Here is a 23,244-nt window from a genome sequence, read left to right as displayed (position 1 = left end):
TGGCATCACAGCACAGCTGTTCAGGCTAATAGTCCTCTCCTCTGTGAATTTGTCTAATCGCTCTTTTAAAGCCACCCAATTTGGCAGCCATCACTGTCTCCCGTGGGAACGCGTTCCATAGTTCCATAGAAAGTGCACGGAGAGGCACTTTCTTTTGCAAATGTGTCCACAGGCTCGAAGACGGTTGGCAACCCCTGGCTTCACTGATGTAGGCAAGAACTCGGTTTAAAAACAAACCGGACAGATGTTTGGAAAAACCAAAAGGCAACTTTATTTCTCAAAAAAACAAACAAGAACTGGTAGCAAAGTCACAACACTGGTACAGTCAAGAGTAAATACATTTTTTTAAACACACACACACAACATAACTTATACGGAGCAGAGGTCCCACCCAGGTTCCAGAGGCATCCAAGTCTGTACTGCTGGAGGGGTGAGGAAGGGGGAGTGGGAGGGAGGGAGGCCAGGAAGAGAGAGCAATGGTGTGCATGGATTGGGTTTTTGTTTTTTTTAAAAAAAGTATACCTGTTGGTATGAGATTTGAGAATGGTCATTGCACAGAGACTGGGAGAAATGTGAAAGGTAGTGGCACATTCAGGCTAAAGTCACAGACACAGCCTGCTCTCTCAGGATGCTGTGGGACCCTCTGCTCCCCCGCCCCACACTGCACCTCTCAAGGTGGAAACAGACAAAGCTTTCCTAAGAAAGACCCACCTGAAACAGGACACATGATAATCAATCAACAGAACTGCATTTGGATATGGACAGGACCAGGTTTTTCGCTCCTTAAGAAAAAGTGGCGAGTATCTAAATCAGCTCAAAAAGCCGGCTTGGGAAGAAGAGGGGGGTGGCAGGGGGAAGTGAGGAAAAGATCAAAACCAGCTTGAATAAAGAGTCGAGGCCTGCTCAGCTCAGTTTAGTCACGGGCCAAGCTAGCCTTTGAATTTCACAGTGCATTTGCTGCCTTAATGTGCAATACTGCCGTGGGCAAAGAGAACGAGCCATTACGCTTTATGGGGGCTTTGTTTCTCCAGGGAAGCTGAGCAGCAGGCTACTCTGGTGAAGCCACTTCAAATGGATCCCCCCTGTGAAAAACAAGGGGGACAACTTAACCAAGAGTCCTTGCAGAGTGTGGCCTAGAGGTTTAGGTCCTTGCAGAGTCAAGGCCCCACCTTCTGCCTACAAACACCACCACAAGACTTGCTTTGCAGTGCAGGAAGTGTATGAATGTTAACACACAGTGACCGTACAGTGTCTTGAAGCAGAGTTAACTAAGCAGCCAAACATAAACCCCAGCCTTTTTGTTTTTCCACCCAGTGAGCAATGTGTTTCAGTTAGAAGAAAGAATATCCTTTGCAGTCTCTCAAGGCATCTACAGAGTCAGTCTGGAAAGCCATGATCACTAGTATCTTGAGAATTTACAAAAGGGTGGCTAACCAGTGGCCCTCCAGATGTCGCTAGGAACCAATTCCCATCAGCCCCCAGCCAACATGGCCAAGGGCCAGGAATGAAAGGAGTTAAAGTCCAAGAGCGTGTGGACGACCACATGTTAATCACCCTGCTTTGAAAGTCAGCATATAAACACCAAAATCATTCTGAACTCTACACAACCAGGTGAAATTTGAGAAACCCAAGGCTCCATACCAAATCTACTGTATTGGGACCGACGGACGGACTGGGAAGCCATGGGGCAGCCAATGTGCTGCCTTCCAGAAGCTATGGACTACAACACCCATCAGCCCCAGCCAACATGGCCAATGGTCCTACAACGTCTGTAGGGCACCATATGTTGGCTATCTTAAAATACCATTTCATGAGCTGTAAAGCCAGTCATATGAGGTAGGCCCCAGCAAATGAATCCTGTGTACCTTATCTTTGACCAACCAAGGCCGAAATACTGTTTTAGCTTCCCTGCCTATGCCAGCTCTGTGATATCTTTACTTTTCCTAGGGCAGGAACTGGGGAACCTGTGGCCTTCCAAGTGTTGCCGGACTACAAATCTCATCATTCCTGAACATTGGCCATGTTGGCTGGCGGCTGATGGGAGTTGGGAGTCCAGCAACATACAGAGGGGTGCAGGTTCCCTATCCCCCGTCTTAAGGCTTATAGAGACAATAAGCATATACTTCCAAAGACTGGACTCATCACAGGGAGCTCCTAGGGGATATTTACAGCATAACCAACTCAGAGGTAATATAGGCTCTCTCTGACCTGAGCAAACCAGGCCTGGGAGGCCAAGTCAAAGAGGCAGCACTAACTTTCAATCAGCACCCCCACAAAACCCCCTGCCTATCTCATCTTTCCTGGTGTCCTCCAAATGGTCTGCACCACAACTCCCATCAACCCTAGTCTGCACAGCCTGGTTGGCCGGGGCTGATGGGAATTGTACTCCAAAATAATCTGAAAGGCAACAGGTTGGGGAACACTAGGCTAGCTTGAGCTACCTCTGCCCGTGCCAGTCTTTCATATATTTCAGGAATGCTCCCTAGAGTCCTGTTCTTCTTACCAGTCAAGCCAACACAGGATTTTCATTACTAAAGTTTAAAAGGGGGGGGGGGCACATATATACAGAACAACCAAAACAATCTTGCGGGCATCCTCCAGGGGTTTGGTACACGCAGTTTCATGGCAACAATCCAAGAGGTAAAAATTCAAGATTGTGAATATGAAAGGAGAAAGCGCCAGACCTTGATATGCATCTACACCACCTTTACGTGTTAAAACCTTTTGAAATTATGGACACTTAGTTCCTTCTTGAAGTGTAAAAAAACCCACACCCAAAAATGGGTTAGCAGTGAGGGGGGGGGCAGCTTAAGAAACCCAACAAGAGTGTGGTGTTGTTTGAAAAGTTATCTTTAAGGTTTGCTTTTTCACAGTTTAGTGATCTACTCTCTGACCAGGGAAATCAGTTAAGGCAGATACACAGTGGACTCACAAAGAACGTGTGTGTGTGTGTGTGTGTGTGTGTGTGTGTGTGTGTGTTTTGAGCATAGGGCCTGAATGGGGTCTTTCTTGGCAGAGGGGAACCCTCCTAACTTGAGAGAGAGATGAAAAGCGCACAATGTAACATTAAGGCATGATGTTTAAATGCTCTCCACTCTCCAGTGGTCAGTGCTCTTTAAATACTTCCACATATTCACATTTCTGGAGACTGCTTTGGCAACAGGTGAGGGTCTGCTCTATACACGCAAGAGAATGAGGTGGTAGAATGGAGCACACCACTTCAGCCAGCCAGAGAAGGATCACATTTTTTCCATGCCCTCTCATGTTATATATATATATATATATATACATATATATATATATATATGTATATCTTTTTATTCCCTGCAAGTAAAGGACTAGTACATCAGAGAGAGGGGGTTTAGTTGAGCCTGCTTCCTTTATGCTAGCTCTTTACCTACAGGGACATCTACTTATTTACTGCAGGAGACCATTTAAAAATGGCACCTCTCACCTGCAATTGCACGGCAAGTGTTACCACTTTATTCTATCGCACAAACAGATCAGGCCAACCTCTTCTGAAAATGTCTGTTCAGTCCCCAACTCTGGGTCATCTAGGTGGGCCCATTGTTGCCTAATCAAAACATAGAGGAACTTGTGGGCAGGGCCAGGAGGCAGAGAAAATAACAGCTCCATAAACGCTAAACACCCAAGTTCTGGGATCTGTGAGACAGCCTAAATACATGCGCGCGCACGCGCACACACACACACGTTGGGAGGTGATGCATTTTTAAGGGAGGCAAGCACAGTTGGACATCTCTATCTATACCCCAATTTTCACAGATGCAGCAGCCTTCTGTTCTGGATCTGGTCCTTGAGAATCTGTGTACTCCAAAACTGGTTTCCTCAGCTGAGAGATCTCTCCATCCCTGGCCAGGAGAGACCCTTGCATTTTGCCCACTTTGACAAGGTGAAAAGAAAAAGGGAAATCTGGCCAAACTTAACCACAACCTGGTATACTTTTGCCCCGTGTGACCTCTTTTAAGCCAGTTGCCATATATGGAGTGCAGTGATCTCAGGCAGGAAGCTAAGAAATGTAGTGTAGTCACCAAAATTGCAGTGGGGAAACTGCTTGTTTCATATGATTCTCAGGCCTCCCCCCACCTTCCAAAGCGTGACCTCCTCGAACATTCACAGTCCTACATTCAAAGTCCTGCAGCAGGTAGAGAAAGGAAAGCCCGACATTGCGGCAGAGAGATCTCTTTGGTTAATCAGGTCTTTGCCTCGGCTGGTCCAGCAGCGTTGTCGTTGCAAAGGACATGGCCACGAGATCCGACATTCATTGCACTAATCACCTACTGGGTAGGGGTGGGTGTGTAGGGGGAGGTATCTGAGAGTAGCCACAACAGGAAGCCACCACCAATTTCAACACATGACAGGCCAGCAAAAGGGCATTGGCAAAACGAGCCTTCCAAGATGGAGGCCAAAAGCCTGGCCATCCAAACATGACCACCCCTCTTCCCAGCTGGTGGCAGAGCCAACAAGCCACACAGCAGGAGGGGGGTGGCTCCCAAGTCTCAGCCGAGAAAGCCGGGGTTAGGCAAAGTTGGTTTTCACCACACGTGTACAGTTTGGTCTCCTGCACCGCCCTCCTTGGCTGGTCGCTTGGCAGGAGATGCTCAGAACAGTGTCAGAAACGCCACACACAGCCCTCCAAAAAGTCACAGGGGGAGCAAGGTGACAAAAGTGTCTTTCGCAACGTAGTCCAGAAACACGCCTTTGTGTGGGGAGGGGAAGGCTCCCCTGTCCAAAAGAGCTGGCCTGCCCCCCTTAGGGACGGCAAGGGGGAGCAGAGTCCCGTCAGGTCATGTAGCGGGTGATGGCACGCAAGGCGTACAGCAGGGCAGCCTGCATGCGGGCCTCCAGCAGAAGCAGGTTGATATGCACCTGGAAGGTGAGAAGGGATAGGTCAGAATGGAAAGGGGCAGAGAACAAAGCAAACATGCCAAGGCCCAGCAGGGACTACCGCTGAGGCCTGCCTGTGCCCTGAGCCCTCCTTTTTAATTTTGTCTCCTTGGCAACTGGTGCTCCTTTCCCCCAGTTATAATCCCCTGGTGTTTCCCTGGGGCATTGTGGGAAATTTAAATGGTGACACCCAATGGAGCCTTCGCTCAGAGCTCAGCATTGATTAGGAGAGCAGCATATATATATATATATATATATATATATATATATATATATATATAAAAATCCAAGCAATTTCAGAGACAAAAGCTCTTATGAGAAAAGTATAGGATATATCCAATACTAGTCCTGGCCCACTGAATGGATGTATTACTAACTTAGGCCCATTCATTTCATGGAAGGAGAGGCGAAATTCAAACAGGAAATGAAAATAAATCAGCTAGTTTGAAAGTTTGTGGGATAGGGTTGTACTCCGAGTAGACCTGCTGAAATTAATGCTGCTAACTCTGTTGTGTCCATTCATGTCAATGGGTCTGCTCTGACTAGGAATAGCCCTGGATACAACCCACAGTGTACAAGTGTGCAGCCATATCCTATATTGGGACCCTCCCAGTCTTGTTGGACCCAAACCTCATAAGCCCAGCCAGTGCAGCCAATGGCCAGTGATGATGGAAATTACTGTCACACGTCATCACAGTGTGTGTTGTGTCCTCGGCTCCCCCGTCCCTGCTATCACTCTCTCAGCCATGAGAAACTCAGACCAGTCTCTTGAGACCCCAGAAAGAGTGAGAGAGAAACAGACCTCCCTTCTCCTCTCCCTCACCCCCCAAGGAAATATCATGTGGCTTTACCTTTTCAGAATGTTTGAAATGCCTCCAGAAGTGAGTGTACATGCGCTTGGTGGCTTTCTCTGGATAGCAGGCCACAGTTTTGATGTAGATTTTCAAGCTGCGCTCCAAGAGCTGGTTCACCTCCCTGTAATCATAGTCGTCGTACCTGGGGGGGAAAGCGCAAAGATGTGAACGTTATGGGGCTGCCTTCTGTCAAGTCAGAACATTAAGAACGCGAGTGGCCCAAGTAGTGCAGCTTCCTGTTCTCAAAGAGGTCAAGCAGATGCCTAGGGGAAGCCTCCATGCCAGACCCGAGTGCAAAAGCAACCCCCCCCCCCCATTTCCAGCAACTGGCGTTCTAAGGCCTCTGGCGTTGGTAGCAGAACACAGCCACCAAGTACATCTAATCCTCTTTGAAAACCATCCAAGTTGGTGGCCATCACTACTTCCTGGGGGATTGAATTCCATAATCTAAGCATGCACTCTGTGTAGAGATCCTCTTTCTTTATCCATCTTCCAACAGTAGAGTCCATTTTGACGGGCAGCAACTCTCTGGCGTCTTCTGCAGAGGAGCCCTTTCCTGGCTCTGCTCATCAAGGTACTTTAAAGTGGACGCGCCAGGGACTGAGCCAGTGAAATTCTGCATGCAAGCACATGCCCTGTACCCCTAAGCTATGGCGCTTCCCAGAGAAATCACTTCTTTAGCCACACGCCAACCAACAGCACAACTGTCCCTTCCCTCTTCGTTTAAGTCAGGGGGTGAGCCCCTGGCCTAATTTCATTGGGGGGTGGCAAAGAAAGGAAAGAGGGTGGGCAGAAAGAGAAACCAGTGGTAGGAAAAGGTTAGCTACCCCTGCTCTAGGGAAGCTGTTCCATTCACATGGCAGATCCAGCCGAGGATATGACAGGACAAGTCCTCCCACATCCCACAAACGTGCCTAACATCCGACCTCTCTATGAATTAGGTGACTCAGCTCCCTTGAGTCACACCTGTTTGGCGAGATCTGTGCAAGGCTAGTCACAGAAATCAATCCAGCCAAAACACACAAAACAGTCAATCTCCTCCTTCAGTCCTATACTAAACAAAGCAACCGGTCTGAGAAGGACGATGGATCTCAGTAGATTTCTTGTGAACCAGGCTATGGTTTAGCATCACATGACTAAGCTTTGGGCTTGTGTGCTTCCTCCTCTCGCCTATGTGTCCTACTTCCTGATCTGAGGCAAACCATAGTTGACATGAACCAGCAAACTAGGGTTTATCTGCAAAGTTTCTTACAATTTCTAATCCCACTTTTCAGACATTTGTAGTTTCCCAAATGGGTAAGCAACTAATTAAGCAAAATCCATGAAAAATAGATGGCGCACATGAGTACAAGGCTCATCCACAAAGTGGCAAGCTATGGTTTGGTGCTGCAAGCAACTTAATCCAATGCTTTCCTTTCTTAGAAGTAATCATTCAGCAAAGTAAAGGTCTGGAAAGGTCTCAGGTTAGCCTTGATGAGACACAATGCAGTGCGGAGGGGAGAGGAGGGGAAGGGAGAAACCAAAGTCTTACCGAATGCCGAAGACACAGTGCACATAATTCCAGATGGCCCTCCGGAGCATGGATGTGTCCACCCCACTGTGCATGGCTATGGTATTATAAGTCAGGTTGTAGACCACCTGGAATTTCTCATCCAGCAATTGCCCCACATCAGGATATAGGCGATTGATGAGTGAGTAGCCATGGTCCTCCCAGGTGTAATCCTGTGTAGAGAATGAAACATAACGACATAAAGTGAGCCTGTTGGATCAAGCCCATGGCTCATCCAGTCCAACATCCGGTTCTCACGGTGGCCAAGCAGATGTCTGCAGGCTGGACTGGAGCGCAACAGCACCCCGCCCACCTGCGATTCCCAGCAATTGGTAGTCAGAAGCATGATGCCTCTGGCAACGGAGGTAAAGCATAGCCAATGTGGTTAGTAGCTGCTTATAGCCTTGGCCGCCATGAATGTGACTTATGCTCTTTTAAAGCCATTCAAGTCGGTGGCCACCACCAAACAGCCTCTGTGCCACAAAGCCTACTGATGCTCTTAAGTGGTTTGCCATTTTGTCAGATCTTGCCCTGCACTCATCTACTTAAAGTAGAACAATATAGTATTGTAGGATGCACAGGTACTAAGTTCATCTATCTATAAGATTTGAACTCTGGTCTCCAAGGTCACAGCCCAACACTTTTACTGTTACACCACACTGGCAAATATTGCATATTACCAATCTGCTGGATTGCTATCAAAGGACAGAACTGGCATTGCGTTTTAGAGAATGAGGGAGGGGGGTTGGGAGAGACTAGGAACCTTCACACACAGCAGGGACCGTGAATGCATGCGGACAAGGTACCTGAGCTCGGAAAGTCGGGGGCGTCTGTTCTCCTCTCCTGGTGAAATCCTTGTATCCAAATTCTGGGTCCTCCACAAAGCACATCACATTGGGAGGCAAGGAGTGTTCAGCAATGTCTAGTGGGAATAAAGCCCCAAGGAAGATTAATGTGAGAGCATCAAAAACACCTCCCTCTGGACAGTGCTTTCTCTTATACCAGGGCAGGTGCTATGTGCAACTAAGCTGTTCAACTAGAATACAACTGTGTCCTAATATACACCCTAGAAAAATAAAGGGAGTTTGGAGCCTAGAATTATTCTTTATTCATTTTGCCAAGACAGGACAGGAATGGCACTATAGTTCCCATCTTGCATGTGTATAATCCTTCTCCCACAAAAGGAACTTGCTCTCCTTTTTCCAGCTTTAGTGGCTAAATGCAGAACACATCTGTACTATACATGTAAAGCAGTATCATACCATACCAAACTGTAGTTTGTTTAGGGGTGCTGTGAGTTGTTAGGAGATCCCTATTCCCTGCAGAGAGCTACAATTCCCAGATTTCCCTAGGAAGAGGGATTGATTGTTAAACCACTCTGGGAACTGTGGCTGTGTGAGGGGGATTACCTTGTTGCACTAAGTTCCAGTGCAAGAGTCTCTACTTCCCTTTGCACAGTCTGTTTTTGGTTGTTAACAGCACAGTCACTGGGAGATCCCCCCTCAAATCTTTTCCAAGTCTAGCAGGCCGTAGCACTAGGAAACTCCCCACTGAAATGGCTTGGATCCCATCTGAGAACTTGCCTGTCTTACCCGAGGGAGTAACGAGCAGACTCTCTCTCTTTTCCATCTCAAAGCGGGTCTCCATCTCCTCCTGGGTGACTGCCTCCTCTTCCAGCTGGCACTCTTGCAGAAGCTTCATCCTCTCCATCAGCACTTCCACCTCCTCCATAGCATCTGAGCCCTGAGAACATTGGGACAGAAACCAGTCAGTCCTCAGAATGACGGCTGGAGAGGGGCACACATTTATGAAGTGCTTAATTGGGGAACGGCCGTAGCTCAGTGGTACAGCACCTGCTTTACATGCAGAGGGGCCTCCAGTTCAATCCCCACTTGGGGGTGGGAATGTCCCCTTCCTGAAACCTTGAAGAGCCTTGGAGAGCTGTTGCCAGTCAGTTTAGACAACACTGAGCTATATGGGCCAATGGTCGTTACTTAAAAGCCGTGCTTTTTTCTGGGGGGATGCGGGGGTACACAAACCCCTAAATATTTTGTGAATCTAAGTTTGTCCTTGTTGAGGGGCAGTATTTAAATATGAGTAGGAAAATGAGAGTATCTCTAAACTTTTTTTTTTAAAGAAAAAAGCACTGCTTAAGAGTATAAGCTTCCTGAAATAAACCTCTAAAGTTTCATAAGCCACTCTGGAAGCCTTTGAGGCTGAAAAGCAGGACAATGAATGCTTTCAGGTAAGCAGATATATAATGTGGAAATCACAGCACTCCCAACACTCTCCAAGAATGGACCCTGCCAGTTTTGGGTGCTGTTTTCTAGTGGGCTTTAAGGGTCCTTTGCATTGAGAAAAATGGAACCCCCTCCCCTTACTGCCACTCACACTGGAACTGTTTACTCCATCCTCCGAGGCCGGACTGCTATCACAACTGCGTGGCGAGGGCGGCCGAAAGACGTGGCCTCCTTCCTGGTCGATCTCCAGATTGATGCCGCAGCCAAAAACGAAGGATGCAAGCGAGTGGTAATGTGTGAGGAGCACCAGAGCCTGGATGAGTTCTGCCAGAGACCAACTGTTGTCGCCCGTCTTCAGGAGCGCCTGTTTAAAACAAGCACCACCACCAAAGGGGTCCCCATTTAGCTCCATGCATCAAAAGAAGAACTGCTCATCTTTAAATGGGAAATGAATAATATCTTGCTCAGAACTCTGCTGTACATAAGGCTGGCAAGGCTGCGCTGCGCTTCCTAAACAGCAGGGCAATGGGTTTCAACAGGTGGGCAGGGCAACCTACCTGCCCCCCATCTGATGTCATCTGATTGACAGGCAGGTTGTCTTGCCCAACAAAGATGGTCCATAGGGTGGTGCCAGATAATGATCTGGCTCACAGGCCAAAAAGGTACTCTATCCCTGCAACAGACAAGAATGGTCTGACCGGGTATGAGTCAACTTCATATATATGTAAGTGAATCACTTTCTGTGGCCTGCCATTAACAAGAAAATGGGTGAGTTTTTTGTTTTCGTTTTTTAAAAGAGCAATGGTCTTATTCACAATACACTGTCCTCTGTGGAGTTCTCAGTGGATGTTTGAGCAACTCCCAATTCCTTCCTTCCACCCTTAGTTACTCACCTCAATGTGTTCCTTGGTAATCAACCAGGGCCGGTGGGCCAGGATCTTGTTGATTTCGTTGAGGTTCCTCAGTTTCTGTGGGGCATACTGCAAGCCTCGCAGCCACTCTGGGTCCCCACCCACCTGCAGGAACTCCCCCATGTGGAAGCCAACCAGATAGGAACACTGATGTCTTGCAGCAGCCTGAGAAAAAATGGGGTAAATTAATAAGAGGGGTAACTCATAAAGAAATGCAGGAGAACAGTCTCTGCCAGGAATCAGAGTACATGGCCACATTAACAACACGGGACCCAGATTTGGGGGAAAGCTACCCATTGGGCAGTGCTTAATTAGCCACCCTGAGCCCGGTCTTGGCTAGGGAGGGTGGGGTATAAATAAAATTTATTATTATTATTAATAATAATAATAGTTTCTAAATACAAGGGATACACAGGAAGCGGTTTTCTACTGCCAAGACCATCAGCCCACTATGCTTTCTCCAGCTTGGTGCCTTCTAGATTGCTGGGTTCCTAGCCAGCTCTAGCCAGAGTGGCCAATGGTCAGGGATGATGGGAGTTGTAGTCTAGCAGCATGTGGAGGACAATAGCCTGGGGGAAGCTGGTCTACACCCATGGACAGTGGCTCCACACAGGTTCAGACAGGCGTCTTTCCTGGCCAAATGTGGAGGTGCCAGGAAGTAAACTGGGGACCTGGCCTTCTTCTGCATGACAAGTACATGTTCTGCCACTGAGCAGAGGTGCTACTGAGGTGGACCCAAGTTAGTCATGTACCTCAATTTCAATGGATCTTCTCTGAGTAAGACCAACATTGAAAGCTGCACGCTATAGCTACGGCTATAGGGCCACATCCGCACCAACTGAAGGACAATTATTACCACTTTGTTACGGCTTCCCCCAAAGAATCTCGAGAACTAGAGTGCTGTTAGGCAAGCTCTGTCCCTCTCACAGTAATATTATTCCCCAAGTGGCTTAACAATCATTCTTCTTCCCAGAGAATTCTGGGAATTGTAGGTCTAGGTGGGGAACAGATGTGGCCTAAGAACTCTCAGCACCCTTTGCTAACTACAGTTCCCAGGATTCTTGGGCAGGCGGACAGGGACAATGACTGTTTAGAGAGAGATGATACTGCTTTAAATGTGCAGTGCGGAAGGGGCCTCTAAAATTCTAGGTCTTGCGAGGGAAGTCAGTAAGGAGTGTGCAGTTAGGCGACACAAACACACAAAAGTGACCAGCAGCCAGAGGGAAATAAGATGGGAATTTAATCAGGATGATTTGTTTAATGGTCATGAATGATTCACATATGGTGACAAATTGATTTTCTTTTGCCTAACTGCCAATCACATTACTTTAAAAAATGTTACATTTATAACTTTTATTTGATTCTCATTTATAATACCTTACTTTCTGATGTTCAGAGGTTATTTTGTATAGCTGTTTTCTACCTTCCACACATTTTTGTAGCTGATTCTATGGTGTAATGTTTATTTTGATACTAAAGAGGATTCAGAGGACTTATTATTTTGATACTAAACAGGATTTATTTCAATGCTTAGCCGTGTTTTAGGGAATGTAGAAATGATCTGGGCACTTTTTGTATTTGCTGTATATTTAAGACATTTTAATCTATGCCGTAAACTGCTCAGAGTTTTGTTTAAATATAAGCAGCATGTAGGTTGTCCAAATAAATAAAAATATGAAGTGAAACAGTGATAGAAACAGCCAGTCCATTAAAAAAACAAACAAACAAAAACCTGCCATTTTGTGGGTGTTGTTGGGGAGTGGCTGCCTGGGGCAATGCTATGACCACTGGAAGGATTAGAAACAACTCTGAGGTAATTCTGTCGTAATTCAAAACACAGAATCTAAACAGGTGCAGGGATAGCTAGGGAATTAAATAATAATAATAATAATAATAATAATAATAATAATAATAATGAGAAGAAACATTTTAAAATGAGGTGTTCTTTAAAATCTACACCTACTGACCCAGGTTCCCATTTCTCCTCAGTCACTCACCATGATGGCAATGTAATGGCGCTTGTGATATGGCAAAGGCCCATCCATCCGCAGCAGGAGGTACTGAGTTTTCCAGAAGCTTGTCAGGTACTCAGGATGCAGCCCCATCACCATGGTAATGTTATCCACCCTGCCTGTGGAAACAAAGGCCTCAATGAAGAGGCGCCGCTGGGCACTCTCTACTCCTTCTTGTAGGATCTACAACAGGTTAAAAACAAAAAAAAGGCAGGAATGTAATGGGTTGTCCAGGGGAGCCTCTTTTATTGAGCATTCGTGCCTATTAGCTTGCAAAAAGCATACGCAGAAGTTAGATTGCATCCAGTCTTTAACGGGGCATTTGTTCACATTTATTTGCAGGCAGGTTATATGGTGAAGAGCTCCACTAGTTTTCACAGTGCGTTTCCCCATTACTTCCCTAATCACAAAAAGTACAATTCTTTATGAAAAGTGAATTTGTTGTGCTAGGGTGACAAAGTGCTTTAATTCACTTTAACCGTGCAAACCTAGATTTCCCAGTATGCACTTGAAACCCTCCTGCAAAATACTTAAAGTCTGGAGTTAACCCTGAGTGCCTATATAGTTTTTGGAGCTGCTAAAAGCACTTCAAATACACAATGTCAAATACACAATGTTACCAAAACAACCCTGTCCAAGTAGATTACCATCTCTATGGGCAGACCCAAACCATACCTTTAAAGGACATGACTCCCTGCCCCTGACTAGAACTCTGGGAACGGCAGCACCACTTCCACAGCATCCTTAACAAATTACAGATCCCAGAATTACTTAGGGGAAGTCACTTGTTTATTGCTCTGTATTTTATGCTTTTTTAATGTTGTAAGCCGCCCTGAATTCCAACTTGGGGGAAAGATATGATATAAAACTATTAAAGAAATAAATCAATGTGCTTTAAACATGTGCTGGATGTGCTTCAAACGTATGAGGCAGATCTGCCCCTACTAAAGTCACAGGAAGCCTGCAATAAATGCATTCAATTGTCACAGCTTCACCTGAAGGAATCCTCTCCTTTACAGAGAGAGCAAAGCCTGGCAGACTTTTTATCCAACTCGACATTGCACTTTTCAAAGTTTATTGAGCAAACAACAGAGAGAGAGAGAGAGAGAGAGAGAGAGAGAGAGAGAGAGAGAGAGAAATTTAGCTGTTTCCCATGGCAGCTGAAGGGCTCAGCCATCTGATGCAATCGGGTTGTTTGTTCAAATTCCAGGCCAAAAAAACAGCCACCACCAACAGCCCAGCCCATCACACACCTCCTTGCCCCTCCTGCTTGGCAGGGAAATTTCAAAAAACACGGCTCTCTCGGTTGCTGGAATCAAAATCCTGCCTGGTGACGTCTCTGGAAGCAGATACTGTCCTTGTGGCCAGCACCACAGAGCTGTCCAGGAACAGAACCCATATCATTTCCCCAGCCAGACCAGCCAATGGCTCAATGGCTCCGAGTGGCACCCCCTTGTGAAGGAGGGGAGAGGAGTTGGCACTAGGCCAGAGAGAAAAGGAGAAAGGGGCAGCTGTCAGCCCAGAAGGAACCCCCCCACACACACACCCAAAGGCTGCATACACACCATATATTTAAAGCACCCCCTCCAACAATCCTGGGAACTATAGTTTGTCAGGGGGCGTGGGAGTTGCAGCTCTGCTGGGGTAAACTACAATTCCCAGGACTCAGGGGAGTGCTTTGAATGTGGTGTGTGCCTGCAGCTGAAGTCTGTAACAGGAGCAGAGTCACAAAGGATTTGAACAGATTTATGTTGCCCGAAGGGTCCACCCCACCCCACCCCAGGGCTTGAAAGGAGGGGTGAGGACAGCATCTGATGGGTGCAACAGCGGCCAGGGAGAGGTAGCTGGCGCTCAGTCTTTTGATAAGTTGTTTGTGCATACACAGGGAGGGAAGGTCACTCGATAAATAAGGAGATGACGACATCACAGGGCAACGCTCACACATGTGTCACTCCCATCACAGGAAGAAAAAAAAAGCACAAGGGTGGGGGAAGCCAAGGACTTTGCTGTGGCAATAAGCAAATAGCACTTCGTGTTATGTGTTGCCCTGCTGGAAAGCCAGCAAGGCTGGCTGCCCCCCAAAAACCAGGAAGGGGTGGGGGTGGTGATGGGGAGGGATTAACACCTCAGATGCCTCTGAACCCATGGCCAGCAGTTTTGCAAGATTGCCAGAGGTCAGGGAAAGAAACAAGTAAACAATAATCCATCTCTGTTGCTTTAGGCAAGAAAACCACCATAGAAGGGGGCAATCCTTCTTCAAGGTGCGAGGAAAACATGGGGGAAATACAGGATATTTTTATTTCAGTGCTGGTGGTGAGAGGGGTTGATTTTCATTTGCAGCCTCCCTTCCTTCATCCCAGTTAAATAGGCAGCACCCCAGAAGCAATACAGTCGTACCTTGGATCCCGAAAGCCTTGCGAGTCGAACACTTTGGCTCCCAAACGCCACAAACCAGAAGTGAGTGTTCCAGTTTGTAAAACATTATTTGGAACCCGAACGTCCTCCGCGGTTTCTGATTGGCTGGAGAAGCTTACTGCAGCCAATCAGAAGTCGCGTCTTGGTTTCTGAACGCTTTGGAAGTTGAATGGACTTCTGGAACTGATTCCATTCGACTTCCAAGGTACCACTGTATTTTGAAACACACACAAAAATATATCCTATATATACAAATAGCAAACTTGTTCTTAATGCAAATCCTTATCTAGGCAAAATAGTACCATCCATGCATGAGGAGGGGAGAGACGTTAGCAGACCCAGGGGAGCGCCAAGATTTGCAGGAATACAATTTTTTTAATTTGTAAGAATAAAAACTTAAGTGGATCCCTTTACCATCCAAAAAAGCTCACTGACAGCCAAGCATGCTTAACAGCCACAGGAACAAGGTTGGTGGGGGGCAACCGGAACACAGTGTTCTCAAAAAGTGCATGGGTGGCTGGCCTCCTAGGGGCAGGGAAGAATGGAGTTTTCTCAAAAAGGGCATGGCTGGCTGGTAGGCCTTCTGAAGTAGAGCACTCCGCACTGCAACATTTTCTTGCAGGTCCTACTAATAAAATAATTGATGTTCTGGTATTTGCTTCTTATCAGCAGAACAACAAACTATTTATGTTATCAGTACCAGGGAACAACAAACCTGTTTTTAGCTACTGCAGTTTCCCTCTGGGAATCGGAATTTATGAAGCAGTTTGACTGGCTTTTTCTAGCCTCCTTTAAGGAACATGATCCCTAGACTTCAGCAGAGGGCAGTCAGGCTCAGAGACAAGTGACTGAGGTCACCCAGTGAGCATCATGGCTGAGTGGGAACTTGAGCCCTGATCTCCCAGGACCTAGTCCGACACTAACCTTAACGCTGCCTTGATTAATTGTCATGGAAGTATGGTCTATAATTATCTCAGTAAATAGATAAAACAGAAGCTGGAGACAGTGGTGTGTAGTGCTCAGAACAGTGGTAGCTAGAGATCACAAGACAGTCTTCCCTCCCAAAAGGAAATTCGTCCCACCCACCCCGAGGTTTTTTAAAAGACAGTGTTGGGGCCCAGCCAGGTCTCTCTAGATCTGTTCATGAAATTTACACATCTGTTCCTTCACTGTGTGCACAGAAATACACCCAGGGATTTTTTTTCAGCCAGAACTCTCCAGACGTCAGTTCTGGCACCTCTCAGGTGGGCGCCATTGCCATTCATGGTGAGTTCTGGCACCTCTTTTTCTAGAGAAATAGCACTGAATACACATGTTCCTTCCTAACATGGAACCCAACAAACCCCACCCCCAAATCCAGCTCCAGTTCCCCTAGCTGAAACATTCTCTCATCCCAAAGTATTGCTTCCTCAAAAACGAAACCAAATAACAGGGGCACTGACTAACAAGAGAGCTATTCCCATGCTCAGGATCACCCTGAGGTTTACACAATTAAAAAAAATAAATGACGACAACTAAAGAGCAAACGGAAGTCCTACATATGGCACAAGGAAGATAGAGAATGTTCAGCCATGGAATATTGAGTGTGGGAACCCTGAACAGCAGGAACCCTGAATAACAGTACTCCTGCTTATAGCCAGCAAGCACACTGCACCTTTGCTAATATTTATTATTTATCGATACTCAGTTCTTTAATATTATAGCACCTGAGGACTACTAGATGCTGAATGCTTGCCAGCTATTTCTTGTGCATATGAGAGATCTCAAGTACATAGCCTGTTTGCTAAGGGTGCTTGGAACTGTAGCATTGTGAGGAACAAACTATGGTTCCCAGGATTCCTGCCCCAAGGTAGGGAGGACGAATGTGTTTTAAATGCACACTGTGTCTGCAGCTAGAGCTAACCTTCCCAGCACCCAGACTCCTCCCCGCCCCCCAGATCCATCCCCATAAATGCAAAAATAACTAGCACCATCACTGCAAGGTGCTCTCTAGTAAGGCCTGGAAGAGAGAAAAAGAAGTTCCAAGCTGTGCATCTTACCTCTTCCACCGGGATGAAGGAACTGGGGCCTCTTCCCAACTGCCGGGGGATTTTGACTCCTCTGTCCTGGAAAATGAAAGGAACAGCTGTTTTTAAAAGAACCAACACTCACATCAAAGGGGATTCTGCCCCACCCAGTTACCTCTTCCCTGGGAGGACAGCCATTGCCAGAGGCTGTCCGTCACAGTTTGGGGGTGGAGGAAGGGTGGGGTGGGGAGAGTAAGGCAAGAGTGAAAGAAAGCACAAAGGAGTGGGGGGAGTGCGCCAGACCCTAGAGAGCAAAGGCTGCTGGAAACTTCAAGTTAGGCTCTGCGGATGAGATGTCTTTTTCTCAACCTCTCCTCCTTGCAAAAGCCGCTTGGAGCAATAGCCCCGGAGGAATTGCATCAGATAAAAGACCTGCCCAGAACTGGTTAGCTCAGTGTGAAGTTTGGGGATTTCCATCAACCTCCCCCACATTCAGAAAAGAAAGCGACAATATCTCAAAGGAGGAGGAGCTGGTCACCCTTTGCTTTTGACTCAGGAATTCTGCTACCTGATGAAAACAGTCCAAAGCGTTACAGGGAGATCACCCATCTCCCTGCAACAGAGGGCCTTGCATCAGCAAGACAATCTCCCCAGGACAGGAGGCGTTTGGTAACCTAGTTTCTCTCTCACACTCCACAGACCAGCGGTGCCAGGGCAAGAAGAGCTGCAGGCTGGAAGACTTTTATCTAGACAGCTGATCCTAAGAGCCACCTGCTGAATTCCAAGACTAGACAAACAGAAGGCAGACAAACCCAGATCACCACCTGCCACTTCTCTGCTGTGCTTTAGGCCACTGGCTAAGAGGGGTTTTGTTGAAGGCGTCAACTGAAGACAGCTTAGTGCTGCAGGGCCTCCGAGCACTCTCTCCCCCCCTCCCCCCACCTGAGCGGAGAGTTTTCTGGCACTCCTAGACAGGACTGGGAGGTCTGTGTATATCAGAGAGCCAGGCCTACACTCCCCGCTGGGCTCAGTACGGAAGAGGGAAAGCTGAGCAAGCAGTGCTTATGCGCTACAACACAGAGGAAAGTAGCATTGTGCCCTAAATTTTGCAAGAGAGATTGGCTACCAGTGGAGTTATCTCTATGCACTGACCAAGGCTAAGGTCGACAGACGCAACTGCCAGCTCGCCGCCGGTGAGTGCATCTTTCTAACCTGGCGACTACAGCATTGGAATCTGGAGAAGAACAAGGAGTGTCCTCCAACAGCGTGTGGATTCTAGGAAACTCGTATTCCCACACTGGAAACCATACCGCTGTGAGGGGTATAGGGGTTTTGATACTGCTTTAAATGCACAGTGCATATGGGCCCCCAGAAGTTATACAGTTATCTAGTTATCTCCCGCTTGGACTACTGCAATGCACTCTACGTGGGGCTACCTTTGAAGGTGACCCGGAAACTACAACTAATCCAGAATGCGGCAGCTAGACTGGTGACTGGGGGCGGCCGCCGAGACCACATAACACCGGTCTTGAAAGACCTACATTGGCTCCCAGTACGTTTCCGAGCACAATTCAAAGTGCTGGTGTTGACTTTTAAATCCCTAAACGGCTTCGGCCCAGTATACCTGAAGGAGCGTCTCCACCCCCATCGTTCTGCCCGGACGCTGAGGTCCAGCGCCGAGGGCCTTCTGGCGGTTCCCTCACTGCGAGGAGCAAAGCTACAGGGAACCAGGCAGAGGGCCTTCTCGGTAGTGGCACCCTGTGGAACACCCTCCCATCAGATGTCAAAGCAATAAACAACTACCTGACATTCAGAAGACATCTTAAGGCAGCCCTGTTTAGGGAAGTTTTTAATGTGTGATATTTTAGTGTATTTTTTGTTTCTGTGGAAGCCGCCCAGAGTGGCTGGGGAAACCCAGCCAGATGGGCGGGGTACAAATAATAAATTATTATTATTATTATTATTATTATTATTATTATTATTGACTTTTCAGCACCACACCCAGAGGTCAAAACGCTTCAGCTTGATTATCTCAGTGGTCTTTCAAACAACCCTGCAGCACAGGCCCTGTATCCACCCCATTATGCAGAAGGAACATGGAGCAGGGAATCCAGTAAAGGCTACTTAAGTGAGCTCTTGACGGAGTCAGGAGTTGAACTAGAAACCTCGGCTGGCTCTTAGCCGCTGCACCACACCAGGGCTCTCCTATTAAAATGGCAATTTCAGGATGAACACTGCTCTATAGGCAACCAGCAACCACATCTTCCCATTTCTTGACTGTGCTGGAGCTTTCAAAAAAGTTAATTACATCCAACAATAACATGCAAAGTTAGTAACCCTGAGGGCTTATCATCTACGTTTGATGTGGCTGTCAGCACCAAACAAGCTGTTCACCACAAAATTAAGAGATACAATTAGAGGCAGCAGAAACTCAGGTGGTTTTTTTTTAATAAAAAACCCGTAAGTTACCAAAGGTGGGAGTGTGGAGGCAGAGAGAAAGGGAGGGGGGAAAGGACAAGCAGCAACACATTGGCCAACATGTCTTCAAAAGCCAGTCATGAGATTTAAAACAGCCTTCTCCTGGTGACCTGCAGATGTCGTGGGTCCCCATCTCCCATCAGCCCCAGTCAGAACGGCCTGTGATTAGGGATAATAGAAGTTGTAGGAAAACAACATCTAGTGGGCACCAGGTTGGGGAAGCCTGCAAAAGATGCCCCTTTAAGCAGAATGTAGTGATTTAACACTATCTTCAGGTGTCCATTCTTTCCTATCACCTCACAGAAGTTCATTGTATTTTTTAAATGATGCTTTTACTTATTTACTGAAGAAATTAAAAAAAAAAAAATTCAGTGTTGTCACAAGGAAGGAAAGTAATAAGGAATTAGCCTGCATTTTGGAGGGTTAAGTACTTTCAAACATCACTGCAGGCCAGATTTGCAAATGGATAAAACTGATCAAAGAATGGCATAAAGGAGCCATCTGAAGAGCTGATGGTATGAATTTAAAAGGAGAAACAACCTCCACTATATTATGGTGTGGGTCACAAACCCAAAGGTAGCAAGATCCCTAGTGAAGGTTGCTAAGATATCACCACTTTATGTCCTTTACGTTTGGTATTTTACCTTGTTGTTTGTTCTTGCGCTAGTATTCTATTTTCTTTACTTAAGTACTGTATTGCATTTGTAGAGTTCTAGTTATAGAACTGTAGAGTTGGAAGGGACCAAGGGTCATCTAGTCCAACGCCCTGCAATGCAGGAATCTCAACACGAGTTTCAGTAATAAAAAAGCAACTCAGATTTAGCAACACAAGAAGCTACCTTATGCCAAGCCAGACCACTGGGTCTGTCTACCTCAGTGCTGTCTACACTGACGGGCAGCAGCTCCCCAGGATTTCAGGCACCAGTCTCTTTCAGCGGGGATTGAATTTGGGACATTCTGCATGCAAGGCAGATTCTCTGCCACCAAGCTTGCAGCACTAGAATCCTTAGGACTGTAGGAATACACACACACTCTTCTCAAAAAGTGAATTTTCCCAACTGCAACTATCTTGCTCAGGACAAACATAAGTCTGGATGAGCCCTAATTAAAATACTATTTTGGTCAAAACCTTCAGTGTTTCCATTTGGGCCTTTTCATATCCCTTTCTATTTTAAAAGTGCACATAAAAAAAATAAGATATTCAAACACAACAGAACGCTACTCTTTGAAAATGTAGGTCTGCACATCAGTAGGGATACCAGAGAACTTCAACAAAAATGGAAACGGGAGCAGAAATTGCTGGTGTTCCCTTATTCACCCCATGTCTGGAAAGCTAAACAATCCAACGAATATTATCTGTGGTCAGTGTTGTCATTCTTCAGTCCACCAATGAAACGTGTTTGATAAATTGTCGTCGCTACCCCCAGCAATTTGCATTGTGTGCGGATTAATGTAACTGATTATGTAATTAATTCATCATAGCGGAAAAGAAGATGAATAATGCATTCTTGTTGGAAGCCAATTTGCAGCAGAACAGAAACAGCGCAGCATGCAATGCATCCAAGGTGGAACAGAAGTAGATTGCCTTCTTACATCCCTACTCCCCAGAATGTAGGGATGGGTTTCTGCTGTTTTTAGTGCATGATCATCACGGGCAAAACGTGATTTTGTTAGCAAACAGTGAGCAAAACTGCCCTAGATGTTTCCTCCATCAAGTCACGGCCGTTCTAGTGCTGCTCTCTGCAAGCGTGAGAACACAAGTCGCCTGTGGGTTGGAGGGTGAGCGGGGCTATTTATTCCACCCCCCCCCCTTTTAGACTTTCATTAAACATTGAAAAAACGAGCGAGCAAGCGAGCGAGAAACACATACAAACAAGTAGAAAAAAGAAGCCCACAAACCAGTATTTACACTTGCGCAGCTGGCTAAATAAAGGGTTAAAGAAAAGCTTCCTTATTTCACAGTCTCCAAAAATGCTGACTCCCTGGAATGACACTTTTTTTTTTTAATGGAAAGAGCCAGAAGCCTATATCCAGAGGCACACACAAGACACTGGTGAACTAACCTTTGCCACTCTTCCTTCTCTCCCCCCCCCCCCCGCCACCATGCACACACCCTAACTAAGCAAGTCTAACTCAGCTCAAATATAAAGCTCTCCAAAGCTGCTGACTCGACAGACTTTTTTTTCCAGCCTCTGAGACAGACACACACACACAAAGAGCTTTGATAAAGGGAGGGTTAGAAAGCTGAGAAAGGGGAGGGAGAATAGGAAGGTCAGGCCTCGGCTGGAGGCGCTTCAGATTGCCAAACAGCAACTAAACTGGACTCCTTTTTTGTCGCCAGATACTTGAGCCAGCCAATCACAGCATGGAAGAAACACAAGATTTTGTAATCCTTTGAGCTTCCATAAAATAAAGCTTCAAAAGTGCAATATAAATCATCACAGGTGGTCATTAGTAATACAGGCAATATTTATGTCCCACTCACCTTATTTCTTTCCCTGATCATCTAAACCATCAATATTTTATTTTTTATTTTATTTTAAATAATTAATTCACTGACAGAGGAACAATGAACCAAGCCAGCATGGTCAGTTCCACATCTCTAGCCAGCATGGTCAATTGCATACAGCGCAAATGTCCTGTTTTGAGCGGGACACCTTCGATTGACAGAAGCCACCCTGATCCAAATCCTGGGTTTTGGCTCCCATGCTCTGAATGTGCCACAGCGTGGGACCCAAATACATATGTTCTTGGTCGCAAGACAGTTGGCTCACACCAGAGTGCAGGACCAAAAAATGGAACAGCCGGTGTACTTATGGAAGCCGGTGCTGCACTTCCGGGATTTCAGCCAATGGGGACCAAAGGAGTGTGGAAGCAAAAGACACATGTCTTTTGGTTCCGCGCTCTTTTGGTTCCGCACAAGTGAAGGCAAGGCGGTGGCTAGCAGGTGGGCAGTGAGCGAGTGGCAGCAGTATTGGGGTGCTGTGTGTGTGTGTGTGTGTGTGTGTGTGTTCCAAATTGCCCTCCCGAAATGGGGGTATGCAATTGTCAAGGAGGAGAGAATAATAATTATTATATTATTTATATCCCGCCCACCTGGCTGGGTTTCCATGCAACATCTGAAGGGCTATAGGTTCCTCATCCCTCTTCAAAGGCAATCACTTGTGATTAAAAGGTGGCCCTTCTTCCATTTTTAAAACTGTCTGGCGGGTGACGACTAGGGAACATGCCATCCCAACAGTGCCTGCCCCCGCATATATGGAATGCCCTCACCAGGAAGGAAGACTTGGCTCCCAAAACTGACATATTGTCAGTGCCAGGCAAAGCCATTCCTCTTTTTCTCAGGTATTGGTGGGTTCTTGTTTTTCCTTGCAGCAGTTGGGACATCCCCTCCACACTGTGGGGGGCTGTGTGTGGTGGTTTGACCTATGTTAGTGGGATAATTTGTTTTTTATGATATGATTACCTCATGTTGTGCTTCATTTTAATGATTTTGTTTTTTATATGTTGCTTATTTTACTATTACTTGTAAGTAACTCTGAAACACTTGTATAAAGCTACAGCTTATAAAACACAAATAATAAAATGCCCTCCTTTCCATTGTTTTAAGTGTGATTTCAGGTCTCTTTTCTCCATCCATCCTAATTCAATACTTTTATTTTGCGAAGGGATATGTGCTATTTTAATATATATCTCAAAAATGTGAACACATGGCAAAACAACAGAGAACTTAAATAACATAGGATCGCTACAACTGTTTCTAGCATGGATATTAGCCAGAGCCAGCATAGGGAGCCTGTGGCTTTGGGATGGTCTTGAACCAAAACTCCCATCAGTCTCAGCCAGCATGATCAATGGCCAGGAATTATGGGAG

The 23,244-nt window shown here is 46.4% G+C and overlaps 1 protein-coding gene across 5 annotated transcripts in view; it reads right to left on the bottom strand.

Annotated features, from left to right (window-relative positions):
* Positions 1-247: 247 nt before the first annotated feature.
* SESN2 (sestrin 2) overlaps positions 248-23,244 on the bottom strand; it is a 59,581-nt gene continuing 36,584 nt past the window's right edge. For 3 of the 5 annotated variants that reach the window (XM_081015745.1, XM_081015747.1, XM_081015749.1), the window contains exons 2-11: positions 16,926-16,991; positions 12,457-12,654; positions 10,442-10,624; positions 9,700-9,912; positions 8,892-9,051; positions 8,115-8,230; positions 7,291-7,481; positions 5,757-5,901; positions 3,290-4,887; positions 248-3,259 (exon numbers count right to left, since the gene is read on the bottom strand). In XM_081015745.1, the coding sequence (XP_080871871.1) occupies positions 4,801-4,887; positions 5,757-5,901; positions 7,291-7,481; positions 8,115-8,230; positions 8,892-9,051; positions 9,700-9,912; positions 10,442-10,624; positions 12,457-12,654; positions 16,926-16,991 (1,359 nt within the window). In that variant the 3' untranslated portion in view covers positions 248-3,259; positions 3,290-4,800. The remainder of the gene's footprint in view (positions 3,260-3,289; positions 4,888-5,756; positions 5,902-7,290; positions 7,482-8,114; positions 8,231-8,891; positions 9,052-9,699; positions 9,913-10,441; positions 10,625-12,456; positions 12,655-16,925; positions 16,992-23,244) is intronic. The other 2 variants (XM_081015746.1, XM_081015748.1) reach the window with 1 other exon arrangement.

This window comes from Podarcis pityusensis (genome assembly GCF_964106645.2).
Source record: "Podarcis pityusensis genome assembly, chromosome: 8".
Taxonomy (NCBI): Eukaryota; Metazoa; Chordata; class Lepidosauria; order Squamata; family Lacertidae; genus Podarcis; species Podarcis pityusensis.
The sequence above is the reverse complement of the archived record's forward strand: the minus strand, read 5'-3'. Positions and strand labels throughout refer to the sequence as shown.